This window comes from Cordyceps militaris (assembly GCF_000225605.1).
Source record: "Cordyceps militaris CM01 unplaced genomic scaffold CCM_S00009, whole genome shotgun sequence".
Lineage (NCBI taxonomy): Eukaryota > Fungi > Ascomycota > Sordariomycetes > Hypocreales > Cordycipitaceae > Cordyceps > Cordyceps militaris.
Window position 1 is genome coordinate 426,724 of NW_006271977.1, and position 19,656 is coordinate 446,379.

Sequence of the window (19,656 nt, forward strand, 5' to 3'; positions counted from 1 at the left end):
GGCGTTTCGCCGTGATGATCAACTGGTGGTCACGGAGTAGGCATCCTCAATTCCTAACCCCAGCTCAAGGCACACACGACCCCGAGTAAGAAATCGTGTGGTCCTACACGAAACGCACGATTCAGCAAGGTTGCAGCTTCTTTTTTTATTTTTTTCTCTGCTCCAGAACCTTGCGAAAAAACAAAGTCCCATCGCGAAAGAGGGCCGCGCCCCACCCACCCGCTTTCACGGAGCCCGGACCCAGCTGGGGCGGGCGGCCCCCGGCAACTGTGCCCATCACGAGGACGGCAGAAAAAAAAAGGAAGAAAAAGAATGGAAGGATAAAAAAAAAGGGAAATGGAAATGGAGATGGATCGAAATTGGAAGCTGTTATTGCGAAGAGCCCACCCCTGTCAATTCGTCAATGCCTCTGTATTCCGCCCCCTTTCGGTAGCGATGCGGGTGAAGGACCACACTGGCGATCTGTACAGTGCACTTGGTACGAATAGGCACGATTTTGATCAAGGAGAAAAAAATGGAATATATAAATGGAAACTACGAGCAAGATGATGAAAAAATAAAGACAATAAAAACGGCAATTCTCCCGAACAACTCAAGTACTGTATCACTGACCAGCAGCTTGTCGTCACCCCAGGGCCCTGTAGCTGCAGGCATGGATCAAGGGCAACCATACAACCATACAGAAAATTCAGCGAGGTCACGATGCCCTCAGCCCCTCTCTCGCTCCTCCCCCGCGCCGCCGCGAGCAAGGATCGATTGTAGGTACAATCCACACTCCCAAAACTAGCTCAAGGCCCGAGTACTGTCTTGCCATTTTCCCAAACCTTTTTTTTTTAATTCCCATTTTCCGGTTCAAATAATGGCATGTCGATTTTTTTTTTGTTTCAACGCCTTCTCACACCCCCAGCCTCTTCCCCAATTTCGGTACATCCGGCGGTACCGAGTCCAGCTAAGCGACACGCATACCCTGGACAGGTACCTCGCCCCGTACCGCGCCTCTTCTCCAAAAAAATCAAAGTCCTCTTGGCTTGTGGGCATTCTCTCTGTAATCCCGTACACCTCAGCTTGGGAGCATCTCGTGACGATTCTGTTTCATTTCAATCGTATGAGCCTTTTTTCATGCGTTGGTAATAACGCAACAATGAGGGTGACGGGTCAAAAATACTGGTCAAGTTTGTAGTAGTTTTGTTCCCCAACCTTTCAAGACGTGGCACGCACCGCTCTTCTCCAAATCCCAACAACCTCCCAGTCCCCCCCGCATTCACACGGCCCCCCGGAATCCGCTTCTCAACCTCAGGCGGCAGGCCCTGGACCTTTGTCAGCCCTCACTGACTTTTGACTTTGCTGTTGGTCTTCCATCCGTTGTTCCCTCTCTTTCCGTCGGACGCTAACGAATAAATTGCCAATCTTGTTCCCGTCGTCCCCTGTCGAATGGCAGATACCACGGGGTAAATCCCACGCTCGACGGCGTCCCGAGATCCTGGGTGTATTGTGGCTCCGGCCGCGTCTTCCTCCTTTCCCCATGTTCTTGCTTTGTCACTTATCCTTGTTGGCTCTCATCCCCCTTCCATCATTTATGGAACATACTCCATCACAGATGCATGGACTTGACATCACGAGGCCTCGCATGCTTGTTCATGGCTTGATTCTTCTTCTGTTTTCTCGCATTCTGGACTCTTGTATCCGAGTAAACAAAATCTCTTTCAAAATGAACATTCATCTCGCGGAACTGCTTACCCTGTGCCTGGGAAGAACGCTAGCAGGGTGTGCCATTATCAAGCGCCTAGATGTTGAATCGAAGAGTTTCTCCTTTCGCACCCGAGCATCGTCCTTCTTTCACTCACAAAGAGAGGTAACAAGTCAGAAAAGTCAGAAACAAGCTGTGACATGGCTAGACCCCTATCTTGAAAGCCCAGATAGTGCTCTCCCCCAACAGGTCTGCCAATTCCTCCAGCCCGAGAGTCAAGCCTGCAGGTTTATAGACGGAAACTCTTCCCACGTCTTGCAAGCTTTTCTTCTCACGGCTTGCTATTCAACGCCACCATCATGTCGAGGCGGGATACGGCAGAGAGCCACCAGTGCCGCGTTTCTTGGTCGTCTCGGGCGAGGATCTCAAAGTACACGTCCGCCTCGCGGCCCTTGATCGGCGCCAGGTCCTTTATGCACTGAAGGAAGAATTTGCGGTCCTCCATTTGCCTTTCGGAATACGAACATGAAGACCAATCGAAGGTGTCCCCCGTCCGGCGCGGCTCGTTTGTCAGAAATGCCGGGTAGAAAGTCGCGAATTGCAACGGAACCAGCTGTGCGAAGCCCAAGTCAATCACGCTGTACAGATATTAGCCGCCGCAACCTCGACTGCCTGCGCAGAACTTGCTGGCCAGAACTTGCTGGCCAGAACTTGCCTGGCCAGCTTGTCACCATTCATAATGATGTTTGACGCTTTCAAGTCGCCATGAACCAAAACTCGAGGCTCTTGGTCGAAGCAGGGCAGATGAAAGTCGGGTATCTGCGATTTCAGACGTTCAGCGTCTGACAAAGACACGCCTTGCAGCTTACCCTCTGCCGCACGGTTGACCCTCGATCTGGTAATCTTTCCCGTGATCCAATCTAGCGCCGATATCCCTATGGTCGGTTAGTCATGCCCTGCGAATTGGCACTATTCCACAGACCTGGCCTTTGTATCTGTAACAAGTCCAGAGTTACCTCAGCGATGGTCCGTATAACATGTCTTCGTACATGGGGTGCAGGCGTGGCATCAGACCATGTGAGCTCGTGTCCATCCACCCAGTTTGTTACGACCAGAGGCGGAGACGGCTCGAGCTCATAATGCACAAGGGAGGGGAGATGTGGAAGTTGAAGATTTCTCATGGATTTAAGCATTTCGATCTCCTCCTCTGTCATGCTCCGAGTGAACTCGGAGACGTTGCGGTCCACACGAACCGCGAACCGCTGGCTCTCCCCCGATTCGAGGGCAAACACGAGACGCTGCCCCCCTTGGAAAGGGTTTGCACGAGTATCGAGAATGAATTTGCATGGCTCGCCAGTAACACGGGCCACGCAATTTAGAACCCGAGATGAAAGTTCAGGCGTGCTCATGTTTTTTCGCGAGGGAAAGAAATTGAATCGCGTGGGTTTGACAATGCTTCTGACGATATGTAGTCTAAAGAAATAAATATATTATCGCTCTCGAGGCTCAGGTGTCCAGGGGTCCCCGCTAGAGGAAGCTGCAGATTCGAACGAAATCATGAGGTGGTCAATTCTCTTGTGTAACGAGGCGTGTGGGTGCGACTAATAACGTAAGGTAGGAAAAAATCAAGACACGTAAGAAATGTAAGACATGCAAGAATATAGGAAAGAAGGACATATAAGCAAGATGAATTATAGATTTTGAAGGAATTACGGGACAACTACGCTGTACTCTGTTGACATCTGTAAGTTATGGGATAACTAATGTTGTGTACCTACCTAGGTAGTTATGCAGTGCACAGAGTGCGGTAATGCTAGGAAAAAGGAAGCCCCACCTGTCACGTGCACATTGACAAAGCTGGACATACTCCTACTAGCAGAATGACGAAGGCCGAAATTTTTAAACTGCTGTCAGGAGCTCATATCAACCATCTACCAGCCAGCCTTTAATTCGCCCATTGGCACTTTCGACAACCGGCACTGTAATTCATCCTCTTTAATCATCCAAGTCATTCATTCGCCGAGGATCCCCTCTGCTCTCATCTCTTGCGACCGCTTCAGCGACCTCCTATCCCTCTTAGTCGGCGCTTCATCCCGACGGCCTTCTCTCCTTATCCCATATTAATACACAGCCGACAAAATGGTTACCCTTACCGAGGTCGAGGACGAACACTTCCAGGAGCACCCCGGTGCCCAGTACGAGAATGACGAGGATTACACGGATACCGGTACGTGCCTGCACTGGCTGCGCCGGCGCACTTTGCGCCATGGCGCTGCCTCCTTACCGGCTTCGTTGGACCATTTGCTAATGCATCATTCTAGAGTCTGAAATTTCCAACGACTCCGACTTCGATGCCCGGGAGGAGAGCTTCGCCGAGCGCCTCTACGCCCTCCGCGACATCGTGCCCCCCAAGACCCGTGGCTGGATCGCCGACAGCGCGAGCGCCATCTCTAGCCGCGCCTGGAGCGTCATGTCCTTTAGCGGCAAGAGCGCCTGGGTTGTCACCACGTCGATTCTCTTCCTCGGCGTCCCCTTTGCTCTGTCGTTCCACGAGGACCTGCAGTACGCCGCCATGGAGCAGGAGTACAACATGCGCCAGAGCGGCGGCGACATGCTGACCGGCGCCGCCGAGGAGCAGAGCACCGCCGACCGCGTTGGCGCTGCCCTTGCCGCCGAGGGCCAGGGCCAAGCCAAGCCTGCTTTGTAAAGGAAGCATCGTCAACTCAACCTACCAGCGACCTGTCTAGCGGCAGGCAAAACCAAAGAAGCAGAGAGGCCTTCCCAGAGCCTGAGTGTGGAACGGGAACCCGGTACCATGTGATGATGACATGATGTACCGCGTGTAAAATTAGCAAAAGACACAAGGGCTGCCATGATGCGAAATGCCCAGTTCAGTTTCAACGGCCTCTTTATGGCAGTTCTGGATGCCGAAGGGCCATTTGGCAGACTGACGTACTTTGGGATGTATAGACAAGAAAAGCAAAAAGAGGATTTCAGACATTTTCGGAAAGAGGGATGCTTGCACACGAGGTTGTCAACTTTGAGGCGTTTGTACCAGCTCACAGCATTTTCTCATGGGATTGGGGTTTGCGCATGTATATTACCACGGTGCCTCGCGTAGGCTTGAGATTTTCTCCTGTTGTATAACTGAATATCGACTCCACTTGAAGGTTACTTGGACTCTTGTTGCAAGGCAGGCGTTGCTACGTGCAGATGCGGGACATTGGCAGCGAACACCGCCGTGGCTCCTCCCGTTCTTTGAAGACGAGGGGGACCGAGCTGACGACGGTGTCTTGCTGCTGCATACTAACTGCTGGGAAATGCACACTTTTACATAAAGGGAACTCTACCGACCGCATCTTGAGCCAGAAAACGCCACGCTGCGATACCCGTCTCACACATTCCCGTCGCGAACAAGGCAACCCGGTGTTGAACCACATTACCACGGCTTCTCGTTCTCAGCCCCCGGACGTTGTGCTCCGAGAATCGGTGTACTATCCACTGCTTCAACCTCCAAGAGGACTGAAGCCACTCCATTCCAGTGTTACCAAGGTTCGCCACCGGACTGAAACATCTCCGGAGGGGGCTCCCTGAGAAGAAATCTGCGGACCATCGGGGGCGAGAAGTAACACGACATGCTTGTTCCACCGGAGAAGGCAGGCGAAGAAGAGCATTTATCTCATGTGAAGCCCTGTAGAGCTGGAGGAGCTGAGGGTGCAGCTGCCGCCGCTAGACAGTTCTGGCCGTCTTTGCGACTACATGGTCCCGTGAATTCAATGTAGCCACACGAGACTGCATGTCGAGATTTGTCAAGGTTTCTTGGGCGGGCTCTTTGCCCTGAATATTTCTCTATATATGCCCCCGTCGCGGCTCGTCGATGAGGCACGTCTCGGTACATGCCATTTTGCGTTCTACTCTTCTTTACATACCCGATTCCACACTCTAGAAATGAAGTTCACCGTGGTTGCGTTTGCCTTGTTAGCTAGCCTCGCCTCGGCCGGTGTCTTGGAGGAGAGACGCCCCGTGTGCAGCGGCGTGGGCGGCGCTTGCGGCTTTGGATTCTGGAAATGCTGCGAGTACCAGAACTTATACTGCGTGAGTGCTGACCAGCTTTTGAAAGTGTTGACGGCTAATGCAGCTTCTCTTAGGCGGACCGAACGTGCGTCACTTCTGTATGAGCGACAGCGAAGGCGGGATGGATTCTATAGTAGGCTGGATTCTAGCTGAAGCCCGTACATTCGCGCGGGGTTCTTGAACAAGTTCAGGATTGTCGAGCACCAGTATAGCTACATTCCTACAAAGCTGATTTGCCGTTGGACATGTTCCGTTTCAGAGGAGTGCTTGCCTCATTTGATCATCTCTATGTGTCGACATAAGGCTGCTCGTATTCCGGCTCAAACTCATCCATTATGATGCCCATGCCGTATTCTGCCCTGCAAGCGCCCGAGGGAAACGGGTTGCGCCCGTGACCGTACAAGAACGCAGAGACTTCTTTCTCGAGCCACAAGCCACGACCAGGCTGCTCGTCCCCCCTCACCGGCAGCCCAATGCGCACCTGCGGCCTGTCCTCGACTCGTCTGGCGCCCCAGCGCAGCCGCGCCTTCATCTCCTCGAGCAGCCGCCGATAGCTCGCCCCCTCGCCCTCCACAAACAGCAAAAAGCTCAGCTCGACCGAGCGCACGCTCTCCGGCAGAGCCGCCAGCACGGCCAGCACGTCCTCCGTCTGCACCGGCACGCGGTACAGGCCAAAGTGGCGCAGCCTCCGCCAGCGGCTCACCGGCAGGATGCGCGCCAGCGGGCAGTGCCGTGTGCTCCCCGGCGGGACCACGACCGCCGCGTCGTCGCCACCATCGTCTGCATCGCCGGCGAGGCGGAAATGCGCCAGGTCCCGGGCCTTGGCCAGCAACGCCCGGAAGCAGCCGCCCACCAGGCACGCCCACCGCTCGGCGACGAGGCCGCCCAGCATGAGCGGCAGGTCCAGGCGGCGGAAGCCCGGCTGCGACAGGATGGTCGCGAAGTGGGCGTAGTCGTCGCCCGGCTGCGCAAACAGGTGCGGGTTCAGCCCCGTGTTGAGCCCGTGCACGTCGACGACGAGCTCCGGCACGACGAGCGCGGGCGGCCGGCGCACGGCGACCTCCTCGGCCAGCTGCTTCAGCACTATGCGCAGTCCGCGCCAGCACTGCCGCGCAGCCTCGGCCTCGGTCGCCGCGGGCCCCGCTCGCCGTCGGCGGCCGCCCGCCACGGCAGCGTGCTGGCGGCGCTGGCCCCCGCCACGCAGGGCCACCCGCGCGGCAGCGGATAGCAGAAGCCGCCCGGAGGCAGTGCCCGGATCATGGGCGTCTGGTACAGCGGCGCGTGCGGGACGACGCCGTGCGCGGCGGGCGTGACGACGACGCGCCGCGGCTGCGGGAACCGCGCGAGCCCGTACGCGAGCGCCCGCTCGTCGGCGCCGGCCGCCACGACGCGCAGCTGCCGGCGGGCCAGCGCGGCGTACACGGGCCAGCACTGCGCCCACGGAAGCAGCGCAGCGTCGTCGCCGTCGCGGCGGCAAGTCGTGCGGAACCAGTGCTGCGCGGCGCGCTCGGCATGCGCGCGGCGGTCTGCTGGTGAAGGCGGCGCGGGTGCCCGGCCGGCGGTGCGCTGGCGGTAGCGCTCAAACGGCGTCTGGTCGGCTGCTACTGCTGCCTCGGCGGGAGCGTCGTCGTCGTCGAGGTGGCTCGTCAGCCAGCTGGTCCTGAGACGGGCGTCGTCGTAGACAATCTCGCAGACGCCGAGCCGCAGGTGCGGGTGGTCGGCGACGGCGCGGAAGACTTTGATGTTGAGCGGGTTTGGCGACAGGAAGACGCGCGTGAGACGCAGTGGCACGCGCTTGCTGAGCGCCGAGCACGTTTGGCGGAGCGTCTTGATGTCGCTGTTGGGGAGGACGGCGCAGACGCTGGTGAGCAGCTCGGGCGGCAGTTGGAGGAGCATGGCGGCTTGGATGGCGGACTCGAGCAGCACCAGCCGTCGAACAGACGATTTATGTAACGAGTGATTGCATGGCGACAGAGGAGGGCCTTTTTATTCGTGAACAAGAGAGCCACGTAGGAGGATGACGGCGGTTGACCAGCGCCGGGCGGCTGCAGGTCAAAGTCTGCTGTTTGCTTTGTTTGCTCCCGAGGTAAGGAATAAGTGTTCTCGTGCATATGCACATCGTGGTGGCCCGGGAGACTGCTGGGCCAGGGTTCCATGGATACAGAGTAAAAATGGCCATTCCGAGACTTGCGCTCGTGAGTGCTCGTTGGGCACGAAGCACGCGCCAGATTGGCTGGCGCGATAACATGCTGCAGCTGCGCTCCATGTATATCCCAAGAGTTGCGGGGAAGCTGATTTATATAAAACTGGGTATATCCGTAAACTGATCTGTATAAACCTGGCCTATCAGCCCGTGATGTGTGGCTTACATACATACATCCAAGACATTGATTGCATCAGCTGTGCAACGTCGGGTACTAGGCCCACAGCGCCCAAGTCTTCTGCGTGCGGACAAGGGCTCTCTTGAGGAATTTCTGCCGTCTTCACCTCATAACCCGATTCGAAGAGATCAAGGCATGGATTACGTCGCACTGCCCAAAATCGAGGTACGCTGGTCCCTCCCTGACCCAAACGGGGTCGCAGTCACACGAGCACGGACAGCCTTACTTACCCCGCGATAGCTTCACGCCCACCTCACGGGGAGCGTCTCGCGACGCACGCTCCACGACATATGGCGGCGCAAAAAGGACGCCGGCGAGACCGACATGCAGGATCCCATGGAGCTGCTGCCCGAAGGCAAACACGACTTTAGCGTGCAAGCGTGAGCAGTTGTTTGCCCTGCCCCCCTCTTTCCGCACCGTCGTTCCCACCAAACGCCGCGCCCACAAGCTGATTCTTTTTTTGTCTTGTCCCGGCCAGCTTCTTCCCGCTGTTCAGCAGCTACATCTACAACCTGCTCAGCGACGCCGCCTCGCTCGCGGAGATGACGGCCGCCGTGCTGCGCGACTTCCACGCCGACGGCGTCGTGTACCTGGAGCTGCGGACGACGCCGCGCGCCACGCCGGAGCTGTCCCTCGCGGGCTACGCGCGCACCATCATCAGCGCCATCAGCGCCTTCAACGCCGCGCACCCGACGATGCGCACCCGGCTGCTGCTCTCCGTGGACCGCCGGCACGACGTCGCCACCGCGGCCGCCGTCGTGGACCTCGCCGCCGCGCTGCAGCCCGGCGGCGTGGTCGTGGGCGTTGATTTTTGCGGCGACCCGACGGCGCGCTGCGGCGGCGCCGTGCGCGTCTTCGAGCCCGTGTTTGCGCGCGCCCGCGCCGCCGGCCTGCCGCTCGCCGTGCACTTTGGCGAGGCTGAGCCGGCGGGCGCCCGCGAGGAGCTCGCGCTGCTGCTAAGCTGGCAGCCCCGCCGCCTCGGCCACGTCATCTGGGTCGACGACGAGGCGCGCCGCGAGATTGCTGCGAGGGGATTGTGCGTCGAGCTCTGCCTGAGCTGCAACGTCAAGGCGGGCATGGTCCGCGCTGGCGCCGGCGGCTTCGCGGACCACCACTTTGGGTATTGGCGCACGGTGGACGCGGTCCAGATCTCGCTCGGGGTATGTGTGTGGCGGGTTGTTTTTTTTTTTTTTTGGTTTCCCGTGTCTCTCTTGGGCGAGGTTTGTTGCTAACGGTTCAACGGCAGACGGATGACGTGGGCGTGTTTGGAAGCCCGCTGTCCAACGAGTACGCGCTCGCCGCGGAGCATTTCCACCTCGACCGCGCGGCCATCTGCTCACTCGCGCGCGAGGCCATTGACGCGACGTTTGGAAGCGACGACGACAAAGAGTGGCTTCGATCCGTCATGTGGACGTCGTAGAGCAAGCAACATGGGTAGATGAGATGAACCCTTGGGGCGTCACAAGATGTATTCACTATTACAGGACTTTCTGAAAACGCTCTTTTCGAGCATGTCAACTACTGCGCTATCGAATACCGCAGTAAAATATGCTGAGCGGAATGGTTATTTCTAGGAATGCAGCTTGTTCGATTCGAACCTCATTTTGCCATCGTCATTGTAGCAAGCCGCCGAAAAGGGTGTTCGAAAAGAAAAAAAGTAGACCGGAACAAAGGATCAAATCTTTCACAGTTATATATATCCAGCTCGCCTCGCAAGACTGCTGTAGTGGTGCCATGGCGAAAATGCACCGGAGACGAGGAATCCCAAAGAAAACAAACGCGGACTCCAGCTTGTGCCGCAAAACGTCCTTCACAGTCCACCTTTCCCCAGCCCAGCGCTCATACTCATCATGCCCCGGTACGGAAAGGTCACGTAACTTGCTGCCCGTTTTTTTGAAACGCTCCTTATTCAGTGCTGGCCTGGCGGCGGCGCATCGAGGTCGACGTCGTTGACCTTGCTGCGCTCCATCTCGCTCTTGAGAGCGAGGTCGCCAAAATAGTTGGCCGCGCGCTCGCTCTCGGCGCGCGTCTGGACCGTCTCGTCGCGGCGGTGATCGAGCTCCTTGACGCTCTGCTCGAGGCGCACGCGCAGATTATCCGCCGGGTAGCGGAGGACCTTGCGGACCGATGAGGCGATGCGGGCCGAGTTGCCGTGCACGTAGTCCATGTCAGCCAGCTGCTGCGTAATCTTGGTCGCGAGCCGCGGCGGGAGGGAGTTGGGGATCTGTTGAAGGACATACGCCGACGCGGCCACGGCGGCAATGACGATGCCGGGCAGAATCAGCTGGCGCAGGTTGTCGTTGCTCAGCACCTTGGTCGCCGTGAGGGCCTGGTCCATCCAGCTGCCCATGCCAATCATGCGCGGCACGATGGCGCCGGCAACGGTGAGGGCCATGCTCGTGCTGGCCAGCTTTTCTTGCTTGTGCAGAATGGTGGACAAGTCGAAAAAGTCCCAAAACTGCGTGGGGATGTGAACGTTGCGCGCAAGAGCATCGCGCTTGCGACGGAACATGACCTCGGGCTTGAAGTGCAGGTTTTGGAACTCATCGCCGATATGTAGTAAGCCAAGCTGCTTGATGGTGTTGACGCCACGCATTGTCCGCTGTCTGGCTGCGTCTTCGCAGATATGCACTGCCTCGGATATTTGCGACAGCATGGCCTCCTTCAGGTCTTCGGCGTATGCAAAGGCACCAAACAAGCCGGGATATGGTATGTCGTACTTGGTCTTGCCAGACTCAGTAATGGCAGTTGTGAGTTGAGAGCGGGTATCATCATAGACTTCCTTGCATGTGATTTCAATGCTGGTGTTGACCTGATCATCTACTTCGGTTCTGGCCTTTCTGGTCGATTCTAACTGGGGTTCCAGTTCTCTGAGCTCACGAGCGACGCGGTCAATCTCAGAGCGGGCGACCTCCTGGTTGACAATGGCAAGAGTGTTGACGTCGTTGAGGATATTGACAAGATACGTCTTGGCGGGAGCAAGCTTGGACCTCGCGCGCTTTTCCAGGACAAATCTGCGAAGGGACTGTTCCAAGGCCTCAAAGTCCCGGATCTTGTCCAGATCCTTGCCCTTGCCCTTGCCACCGTCGTCTGGGTCTTCTCCACCACCGCCGCCGCTGGAGCTGCCGCCGCCGCCTGGCCCTCCTGGAGGCGACGGGCCAAGCGGGATGGCATTGCTGGACACAAAGTGAACTAGCTCGTCGGCCTCTTTTCGAGTGCGCGGGCTGAACCTGCCGACTTGTTCCAGTATGGTCTTTTGGCAGCGCTCCTTGTCTCGTATGTTGTCGTAGCCGTTTACGACCATGAAAATATAGGCCTTCTCAGCGGCCGCTGTTGTGATAAACTCTTGTGCAGACTGTGTGAAGTGATTGGCAGCCGAGACGACAAATACTACTACGTCAATCTCTTCTTGCCTGCTGAAAATGGCAGTGGTTTTTGTGTTGTCAAAGTTGAGACCAGGGGCATCAATGAGTGCTATGTCGACAACACCGTTGTTGAGCAGTGATTCGTCAATCGTTCTGCCATCCTTGACGAAAATCTTGCATTGTGTATATGTGTCGTTGTCACCGACAATCCTTTCGAGGTCCATCAGAGCGAATACGTCGTAGGTGCTCTCGTCGCTTCGGTTATAGATGGCGTCTCTATGAATAGCATGGACTTCCTCCAGGCCAGCATTTTCTCTTGCATCGAGTACTTCGCAAAATATGGCGGTGCATGGTTGCTGGTCTTCGGGCAACAGCTTCCGGCGAAGAAGCGCATTGCAAAAGGTTGATTTGCCTGCGTTCAAGTCTCCGGTAATGAGCACTTTACTTGTCGTGTCTTCGATGCGTTCTCGGAGGGAAATAAGGTGCTTGATGCTCGAGGCAATCTTGCCGTCAAGAAGAGCAGCAATCGAATGCTTTTCTAGCGAGTGGACGAGCTCGGTGTGGTGTAGAGAGCCTAGCTTCAGGTCGAGTTTGAGGATGGAGAATTCTTGTGCGATTTGTGGTGAGACGAGTCTGGGTTCGGGGGTTGTTCTTCGCTCGGCAGCGGCGCTAGACTCGGGGGCGCCATGTTGGAGAGATGTCATGGCCCGTCGGAGGGTTGGAGGCTGTGCTCGCGCCGAAGAAGTCGAGGCGGCGGCATCGGGGGCCATGGTGCTGATGCGCTGTAGGCCCGGTCGCGTGGCATTGGCCTCGAGGTCCGAACGCTGTACGGAGGGGTAGTGGGCAGGCCACGAAGTATTTGTCTCCTGAAGACTATTCAATAGCTCGAGAACCTTGTTGATGGAGCGGCCGAGGGCGGTGCGCTGGCGGTTGTACCAGATCTGATGGACGACTCCGGACTGTCGCTCGTGCTGCAGGGGCGCATCCCAGTTTGAGCCCGTCATGGCGGTCTGGTCATCCCCGGCAGTGCTTCCGCCATATCCGGAATCAATGTCAATCAAGTGCTGCAGATGGGCGGCGTGTTCCGAAGCGACGCCGTTGCCGACCGTCATGAACTTGGTGTCGTTGGTGTGGCGAGCCGCGGTGTTACTGGCAATGGGCTCAGCATCCTGCGGCGCAGGGGCTTTGCCCTTGGCATTTGCATACTCCTGGCTCATAGCGATACAAGCCTGGCTGGTAGCATTTCGATGCGAGTGTTGAGTGAGAAAGGGTGCAAGCTGTGGTGACGTTGCGATGTGAGAAGCAGGACGAGTCGCCCCCGACCGTGGCGTGATGTATTTGATTCGGGGAGGCAAATTGCCCGCTGGGGAGCGTGGGCCGTTGATTGGCCAGTGCGCCGCCGAGTCCACTGTTCGCTGTTGTGCTGTAAGTTGGCAGCAATGCAGCAATGCAGCAATGCCACGCAAGGTACGAAATTAATATATTAATATATGGCATTGCCATCTTCTTATCTGAAAACCTTGTAATTACAACGAGGGTCGAACTTGCTACATGCGATTCTATGAATACGGTGGGTGATGGACATGCCCTCTAAGCAGCGCGTCTACTTGACCAATGCCGGAATTATCTGCACAGCAACATGTGCATAGCTTCTAGGTCACGACAGATCTTTCTTCCACATTCGCTCTTCGGACGAGGCGTTATGCTCGGCAACTGTACTCCTTACAGCAGTTCCGTGCCTGATTCCACATATCAACGCAGCCGGCGGACAGTCCTTCCGGGCCCTTCAACGCGGCAGCACGGTCACGCAAAAGAATAAATAAACCCATTTCATAAACAATTCCGTACTTTAACAGTATCATTCATAAGCATACAAATAAAAATGTAATCCATCACAAGCTACAAATTACAGTTCACCATGAGCGTTTTTACAAGCAACTGGTATTCAAGTGGGTCTAGTGACTCTACAGTGGTCGGCCACACGACCACCCGTTACGTAGTTGCGAAGTTGCGCAGGCAGACAGATTGTATCCCACCATTATCTATCCTATCACATCACCACGGCCACCACTCTAGCTTTCCTCCCTCGACATTGAAGCACCGACCCGCCACATTTCCCAAACTGCCTGCTGAATACGGCCCATCACATACAAGGCAAGGCCTTTGCCCAGCGACACGATGAATGTGAGCGCCCATGCACCCGCCCATGGCATCGCCCATCCCCAGCTGCTAACCGCCAGAAGATGCTCGAATGGGCCTTTGGCAAGCGCGTCACGCCGGCGGAGCGTCTGCGGAAGAACCAGCGCATGCTTGACAAGGCCATCCGCGAGCTCGACCAGACCCGTGTCAAGCTGGAGAAGCAAGAAAAGACGCTCATCCAACAGATCAAGACGAGCGCCAAGAACGGCCAGATGGGTGCCTGCAAGATCCAGGCCAAGGATCTCGTTCGCACGAGGAGATATGTCGAAAAGTTTTACGGCATGCGCAGCCAGCTGCAACAGATTTCATTGCGTCTCCAGGTACGCCGGCGACGCCACCTCGCCCCCAGAAGCCCTGTTTGCTAATTCTCCCCCGCCTTAGACGTATCGAACCAACGAGCAAATGATGCAGGCCATGAAGGGCGCTACAATGGCACTCGGAAGCATGAACAAGTCGATGAACCTGCCACAGCTGCAACGCATCGCCATGGAATTCGAACGAGAAAACGACATAATGGAGCAGAGACAAGAAATGATGGACGACGCCGTCGACGACGCCATGGACGTTGGTGTCGAGGAGGAAGGCGACGAGGTTGTCGAGCAAGTATTGGAGGATATTGGCATCGAATTCAATCAAGCAGTACGTGCCTTCACTCGAGATACAGACACAATGCTGACCTATGCTGTAGCTTGGAGCGACGCCCACGACCATCGGAAACCCCGTCCAGCCCGAGGGCAGAATTGCACAGGCGGTTGGCGGGGGCGGCGGTGGAGGCGACATCGATCCTGTCGACAACGATTTGGAAGCAAGGCTGGATAATCTGCGAAAGTGATGCTGAGTGGTGTACGGATGAAGATGCCGAGATGAAGCGATGCTACAGCCGTTACGAGTGAAGGTGGACGGCTACCTATTTCTGTTACAATTTCCCCATTGTCTATTTGATTTTATTCGGCAAGCCGAAACTTATATACAGCCATTCCTCTAGCTGCCCGTATCACATTGTATGGCCCGGGAAGAGACTCTTTGTGTGGACGGGCTTGGCTAGAGCCTCCCCTCGTTAGTCACTGGCGGACCAAGAAATCAGAAGTTTCAAACTTCCAAGATGTTCCTCTCTGTAAATCATACGGAAAGGAAGTCGATCTCATAACGCCGGCGCATCCTCCGTAGCCCGAGCCGGGTTCGTGGGGTTGCCCGGGCCGATCGCGGGGAATATGGATGCTGGGTCCGCGGGTAAGCCGCGACAACCGCGGTGAGGAGGCTTCAGGGAACTACGGCGGAGAAGTGCGAGTCAATTATTCCCCCATGTGCGTTTCGATGCTTCCGAGTGGCTTGTAGCTAGTGGTGACGGGGGCGGCACATCACAAGTCAGACGAGACAATACAGGGTATGTATGTGTGTGTGTGTGATACAGGCTGCGGGACAAGCCTAGAAAGAGGACTAGGGGTGCGACGAGAAAAATAAACTACATGCATTAAAAAGTACATTGACTATCTGCGGGTTGTATCTCAACATCATAACCATAGCGCGGATCGAAATAGATGCTGATGTAGATTTTTACGGAAGCAGGGAAAACAAGATGCCACAGCTGGGAGGATCTACCCAGTACCCAGTCGTTGGAGTGCAAGTTTGGTAACTATTGAGGGCAGAGACATGTTTGAGGTTTCGGATTCAGATAAAACCGCGCCAGTGATCTTAACAATGTAGTCGATATAGGAATTGCGTAAATCCTATTCGTTTGCAGTGCATTTCAAGCAGCTCAAGCTGAGGCAGAAGCAGAGTTTTGGGGTTCGTGTCTCCAAGGGGAGACTGTTGAGAGGCATTAGCCTAGAAATTCACAAGAAATCCATCCTTCTTCCAGAAGATTCTTGAATGCTGGTGACGTGGCTGACTACCCAAGGTAGTCTGCAGGTGCAACACCGAAGCGTTGTCGCGTGAGTTGAGAGGCTGTTCAAGGGAGTAAGAAGCGCGTCATAGATGATGTGGAGAGCTTCGCCGCCAACACGATCGGGCATGCTGGACAGACTCTGGGGTAAGAGGAGGCGGGACTAGGGCCGGCCAATTCGTCGCGTAGCAGCAAAGTGTAGATAATTCGTGGTTATAGTGGCTACAACTTATTGTACAAGCTTGCAACTTGCACCAGAGGCACCAAAGGCAACACGGTACCCGCCGAATATAGTTTGGGGCATGCGGATGCGCGGGGCGCTAGTTAGGGAGAAGTAGGCCGTGATGGTGAATTGGTTAAATGAATCGGGTTATTTTTGGAAATGGCTGAATTATGACACGCAGTTGTAGGGAGTGTCCCTACATTGAGCCGCCGCCGGGTACCACTGTCGCTTTAAGCAGGCGGCAAGGTACTTGTGCTCAGGTACCTGTACTGGGGGCACAGAGTACTGGGTCGGCACTTACCAGGCGACGTGGCTGGGGTAGGCAGTAGCGCTCGAGTAGGTAGTCGAGTACAGCGACCCAGGGCACATCACCGCGTAATCGCCATGAATAGTGCTGCCCGGGATTGTGGATTTGGGAAATCATCCTTGGAATTTGAATACAAAACGTGTTACCAATGATATTTGCTGAAAAATATCTCATTTACTAATATACCTCCTGGTAACTAGTTCTTGTAGGTGCTGCACCTCCCTCTCTACCCCGTCCAGGGTACAGTTGCCTCAAAGTCGGTACCTTACGTACCTGTATCCGCCTGCTTGCCGCTGCTGACCACTTCAGTGTCACGCCAAACACTCGCAGCATTGCCTCTTTTGCATCTTACAAGCGCTTACGTGCTTCCTCCCAGGCCACCATTTTCACATCTTGATCGGTCGTCTTGCCGACCTTTTCTTCCTCTTGCGGCATCCTTTTTGTCGCAACATCTCATCTGCTACAAGGTACGTGCGCACGCGCCGCCCGTTAGGCCCAGACAATCTGTCCCAGATCCCTTGCCTGCTCGCAAACCCCGTGCCACCACCTGGTTGTTGCCAGTCTGCGTCTGTCACCAGCCACTTGTTCGGAGCCATTTCTTGTCTCTTTCCCCTTTGTTGCCATCCTTTCCAGTTCCGGAGCATTGTGCTGCTTCTTCCCGCTCGCCCTGAACCCTTACCCGCGACATCCCGCCGCGACATCATTGCCCAAACAAACCCCACCAAGCTCGGCCGCTATCTCCTCCACCCCTCCTCCCTCAGTCCCCTCGACTGTCGCCTTTCGCAACTCACCCGCAACAGTCCGCCAGCCCGCTTACCATCCATTGCCAGCATCCTGCACCCCGACTCCTTACCAGGCCATATCCGCGATATACTTTGTCCTATATTTGTTCCCATTTTGCCTCGGCGTCTCTATTTCCGTCCCGCCGGCCGTCTACCCTTAAACCCGACTCCGCCGTTGCCGTCTCGCTCGCCGGTTGACACCCGACGCCCGCCCAACCTCTCGATCGGATCCTCTGCAACGAGACCGACGAACCCGAGCCTCTTCATCTCCCATCGCACGAGCCCTCCACAAAGCTGGCAGGCTCCAAGCGTCGCAGCTTCTCCTCTCACGGAGGAGGTCTGCTCAATAGAATGTTTGGAGGCTCCAACTCCAACTCCAACTCGATAGATTCAAACGTCGATCCCAACCCCGCCTCTGACCGCACGTCTCCCTCCCCCAACGGCACTGCTCCCCAGCCCATTGCCGTAGCTGCCACCAAGACGACCGACCAGCCAGCCAGTGGTGAGAAGCGCCACACCAATGGGAGTCCGCCCACCAGGCAGGATAACGGCGGCTCTACAGACAAGAAACGCCGAAGCAGCAGCGTGAGCAGCAAGGCCAGCAGTTTCCTCGCCTCAGCCCGAAGCTCGTTTGGCTTCTCTCCAAGCTCCCGCCAGAGCCCCGACATGGCCTCTCCCATTCAGAAACTCGCCAAGCAGGACCCGGCCCTGGCCGTCCCCCAGGGCCACCAAAACAACTCGGCCGGCGATTCTGTCCCCGGCCCCAAGTCCACCTTTCGCGTCGGTGTCTGGGAAGACCGCAATAGAAAATGTCGCCGTACCATGGAAGATACCCATGCTTTTCTTTACAATTTTATCGATGCCCAAGCCGTTGACGCCACCACCACCGCCAAGTCGGACAAGTCCTCCACCGATGCGTCAAGTACCGAAGTCGCCGAGTCTGACAATGGATATTTTGCCATCTTTGATGGCCACGCCGGTACCTTTGCCGCCGACTGGTGCGGAAAGAAGCTCCACCTTGTTCTCCAAGATATTGTCAAGAAGAACCCCAATGCCCCCCTACCCGAGCTTCTCGACCAGACATTTACGAGTTGCGACGCCCAGCTAGAAAAGCTTCCTCTTAAAAACAGCGGATGTACTGCTGCTATTGCCGTATTGCGTTGGGAGAAGCGCTCTGCCAGTGACCGCCATCATGTTGCCGTTCCCACCATTGCCATGCCCGCCGCCAAGAATGGCAAGCTCGCCGAGCCCAACAGTGATGTGGAAAAAGCCAATTCGGCCGACAAGGAGGCCCCTACCCCGGGGCCGTCAAAACCTCAGCTGAACAAACAGCGCGTTCTATACACTGCCAACGTCGGCGATGCCCGCATTATTTTATGTCGTAACGGCAAGGCTCTTCGCTTGTCATACGACCACAAGGGCAGCGATGAGAATGAGGGTAAACGCATTTCCAATGCTGGTGGTTTAATTTTGAATAACCGCGTCAATGGCGTCTTGGCCGTCACTCGCGCCCTCGGCGATGCCTACATGAAGGACCTTGTGACTGGGCATCCCTACACCACCGAGACTGTCATCCAACCCGAGCTCGACGAATTTATCATTATTGCTTGCGATGGGGTATGTGCACTTGTATGTATAGAAAGCGACCTTACTAACCGCCTCAGCTCTGGGACGTATGCGGCGATCAAGAAGCCGTGGATCTCGTCCGCAATATGCAGGACCCCACCGCCGCCTCCAAGCTCCTTGTCGAGCACGCCCTCAACCATCTCAGCACCGACAACCTGTCCTGCATGGTCGTCCGCCTCGACAAGGACGCGATGCAGCAAGCTAGCAAGGGCGTCGCCGACGCCGCCACCGAGACGGCCGCTGGCAAGACGACTGCCGAGGCGGACAAGATTGTCGCTGAGACGAAGCAGAAGATCACCGACAGCTCAGGCACTAATAGCGGCCGCGGATACGACGGTACTGACGAAGACTTTGTGCCCACCACCCTGCACGAGCCCGTCGTCGAGGAGGACATTGCCGTCGTCGACGGCGAGGACACCGAGGTAACGCGCGCTGGCGAGGACACGCCCGTACAAGAAAAGCCCGCCAAGGGCGGTACTGTACTCTAGCATTCGCCCCCGTAGCCACCATGCATGTCTTGTTCTATGGGTGTTGCGTTGAATCGCCTTGAGTTCTCTATACACTAGATCATAACATCCTGGCCGTTGTCTTTATGATGATGGCAATACCATGGGCGGCTTTCTGTAGGGCGCGATGTGCGGGCTCGAAACCGCATAGACCTGTCAAGAGTACCAGGAGGATTCTTTATTTTTATATCTTATTCTTTTTTGTACACATACATTGACAACGCTTGCTTTGTGTGATTAAAGTCTCGTTGTGCCCACCATCGTTTTGTGACTGTATCTTCCTTTTATCTGCCATGTTTAAGCTCACCAACATCCTGCGATGGGCTCGAATGTCTGTTGTTGTAGAAGTCCATATTGGAACAGCACGCCCCATCACCACGCGCCAACCCCCCCCCCCCCCCCCCTCTATCTTGGGCAACTACCTGAACGACGACGACGACCCGTCTGGCGGCGCAGGTCTCCGCCTTGACCGCCGTGCTCCTCACGACCGGCACGGACGCGCATCACATGCCAGCCGACGAGCCCGGACGCCCCCCCCCGACGCCTACTTCCTGCGGGCCGTGGACGCCGATGCGGTCTGTGGGACGTTTAGCCCGCGCTGGTGCCGGGACTGACCAAAGTCAG

At 56.2% G+C, this 19,656-nt stretch overlaps 8 protein-coding genes across 8 annotated transcripts; 4 read left to right on the forward strand and 4 right to left on the reverse strand.

Moving 5' to 3' along the window:
• Positions 1-2,018: 2,018 nt before the first annotated feature.
• On the reverse strand, positions 2,019-3,096 carry CCM_09446 (Protein kinase-like domain; the record flags this gene model as incomplete). The annotated part of the gene is made up of 4 exons (XM_006674580.1): positions 2,019-2,325; positions 2,385-2,622; positions 2,670-2,682; positions 2,737-3,096. The coding sequence occupies 4 exons, from the start codon at positions 3,094-3,096 to the stop codon at positions 2,019-2,021; spliced, it is 918 nt and encodes a 305-aa protein (XP_006674643.1).
• A 730-nt stretch (positions 3,097-3,826) lies between these two features.
• On the forward strand, positions 3,827-4,394 carry CCM_09447 (Mitochondrial outer membrane translocase complex, subunit Tom22; the record flags this gene model as incomplete). The annotated part of the gene is made up of 2 exons (XM_006674581.1): positions 3,827-3,914; positions 4,009-4,394. The coding sequence occupies 2 exons, from the start codon at positions 3,827-3,829 to the stop codon at positions 4,392-4,394; spliced, it is 474 nt and encodes a 157-aa protein (XP_006674644.1).
• Positions 4,395-6,047: 1,653 nt separating this feature from the next.
• CCM_09448 (uncharacterized protein) lies at positions 6,048-7,657 on the reverse strand (the record flags this gene model as incomplete). Its single annotated transcript, XM_006674582.1, has 2 exons — positions 6,048-6,844; positions 6,868-7,657. The coding sequence occupies 2 exons, from the start codon at positions 7,655-7,657 to the stop codon at positions 6,048-6,050; spliced, it is 1,587 nt and encodes a 528-aa protein (XP_006674645.1).
• Positions 7,658-8,277: 620 nt separating this feature from the next.
• Positions 8,278-9,562, forward strand: CCM_09449 (adenosine deaminase, putative; the record flags this gene model as incomplete). The annotated part of the gene is made up of 4 exons (XM_006674583.1): positions 8,278-8,307; positions 8,383-8,522; positions 8,621-9,302; positions 9,389-9,562. 4 exons carry the CDS (start codon positions 8,278-8,280, stop codon positions 9,560-9,562), a joined length of 1,026 nt encoding a protein of 341 aa, XP_006674646.1.
• A 489-nt stretch (positions 9,563-10,051) lies between these two features.
• On the reverse strand, positions 10,052-13,336 carry CCM_09450 (transmembrane GTPase Fzo1, putative; the record flags this gene model as incomplete). The annotated part of the gene is made up of 2 exons (XM_006674584.1): positions 10,052-12,930; positions 13,234-13,336. The coding sequence occupies 2 exons, from the start codon at positions 13,334-13,336 to the stop codon at positions 10,052-10,054; spliced, it is 2,982 nt and encodes a 993-aa protein (XP_006674647.1).
• A 349-nt stretch (positions 13,337-13,685) lies between these two features.
• On the forward strand, positions 13,686-14,538 carry CCM_09451 (SNF7 family protein; the record flags this gene model as incomplete). Its single annotated transcript, XM_006674585.1, has 4 exons — positions 13,686-13,691; positions 13,748-14,026; positions 14,088-14,345; positions 14,395-14,538. 4 exons carry the CDS (start codon positions 13,686-13,688, stop codon positions 14,536-14,538), a joined length of 687 nt encoding a protein of 228 aa, XP_006674648.1.
• Positions 14,539-14,847: 309 nt separating this feature from the next.
• CCM_09452 (uncharacterized protein) lies at positions 14,848-15,718 on the reverse strand (the record flags this gene model as incomplete). Its single annotated transcript, XM_006674586.1, has 2 exons — positions 14,848-14,974; positions 15,543-15,718. The coding sequence occupies 2 exons, from the start codon at positions 15,716-15,718 to the stop codon at positions 14,848-14,850; spliced, it is 303 nt and encodes a 100-aa protein (XP_006674649.1).
• A 1,533-nt stretch (positions 15,719-17,251) lies between these two features.
• On the forward strand, positions 17,252-19,014 carry CCM_09453 (Protein phosphatase 2C; the record flags this gene model as incomplete). The annotated part of the gene is made up of 2 exons (XM_006674587.1): positions 17,252-18,517; positions 18,565-19,014. The coding sequence occupies 2 exons, from the start codon at positions 17,252-17,254 to the stop codon at positions 19,012-19,014; spliced, it is 1,716 nt and encodes a 571-aa protein (XP_006674650.1).
• Between the last annotated feature and the right edge of the window lie 642 nt (positions 19,015-19,656).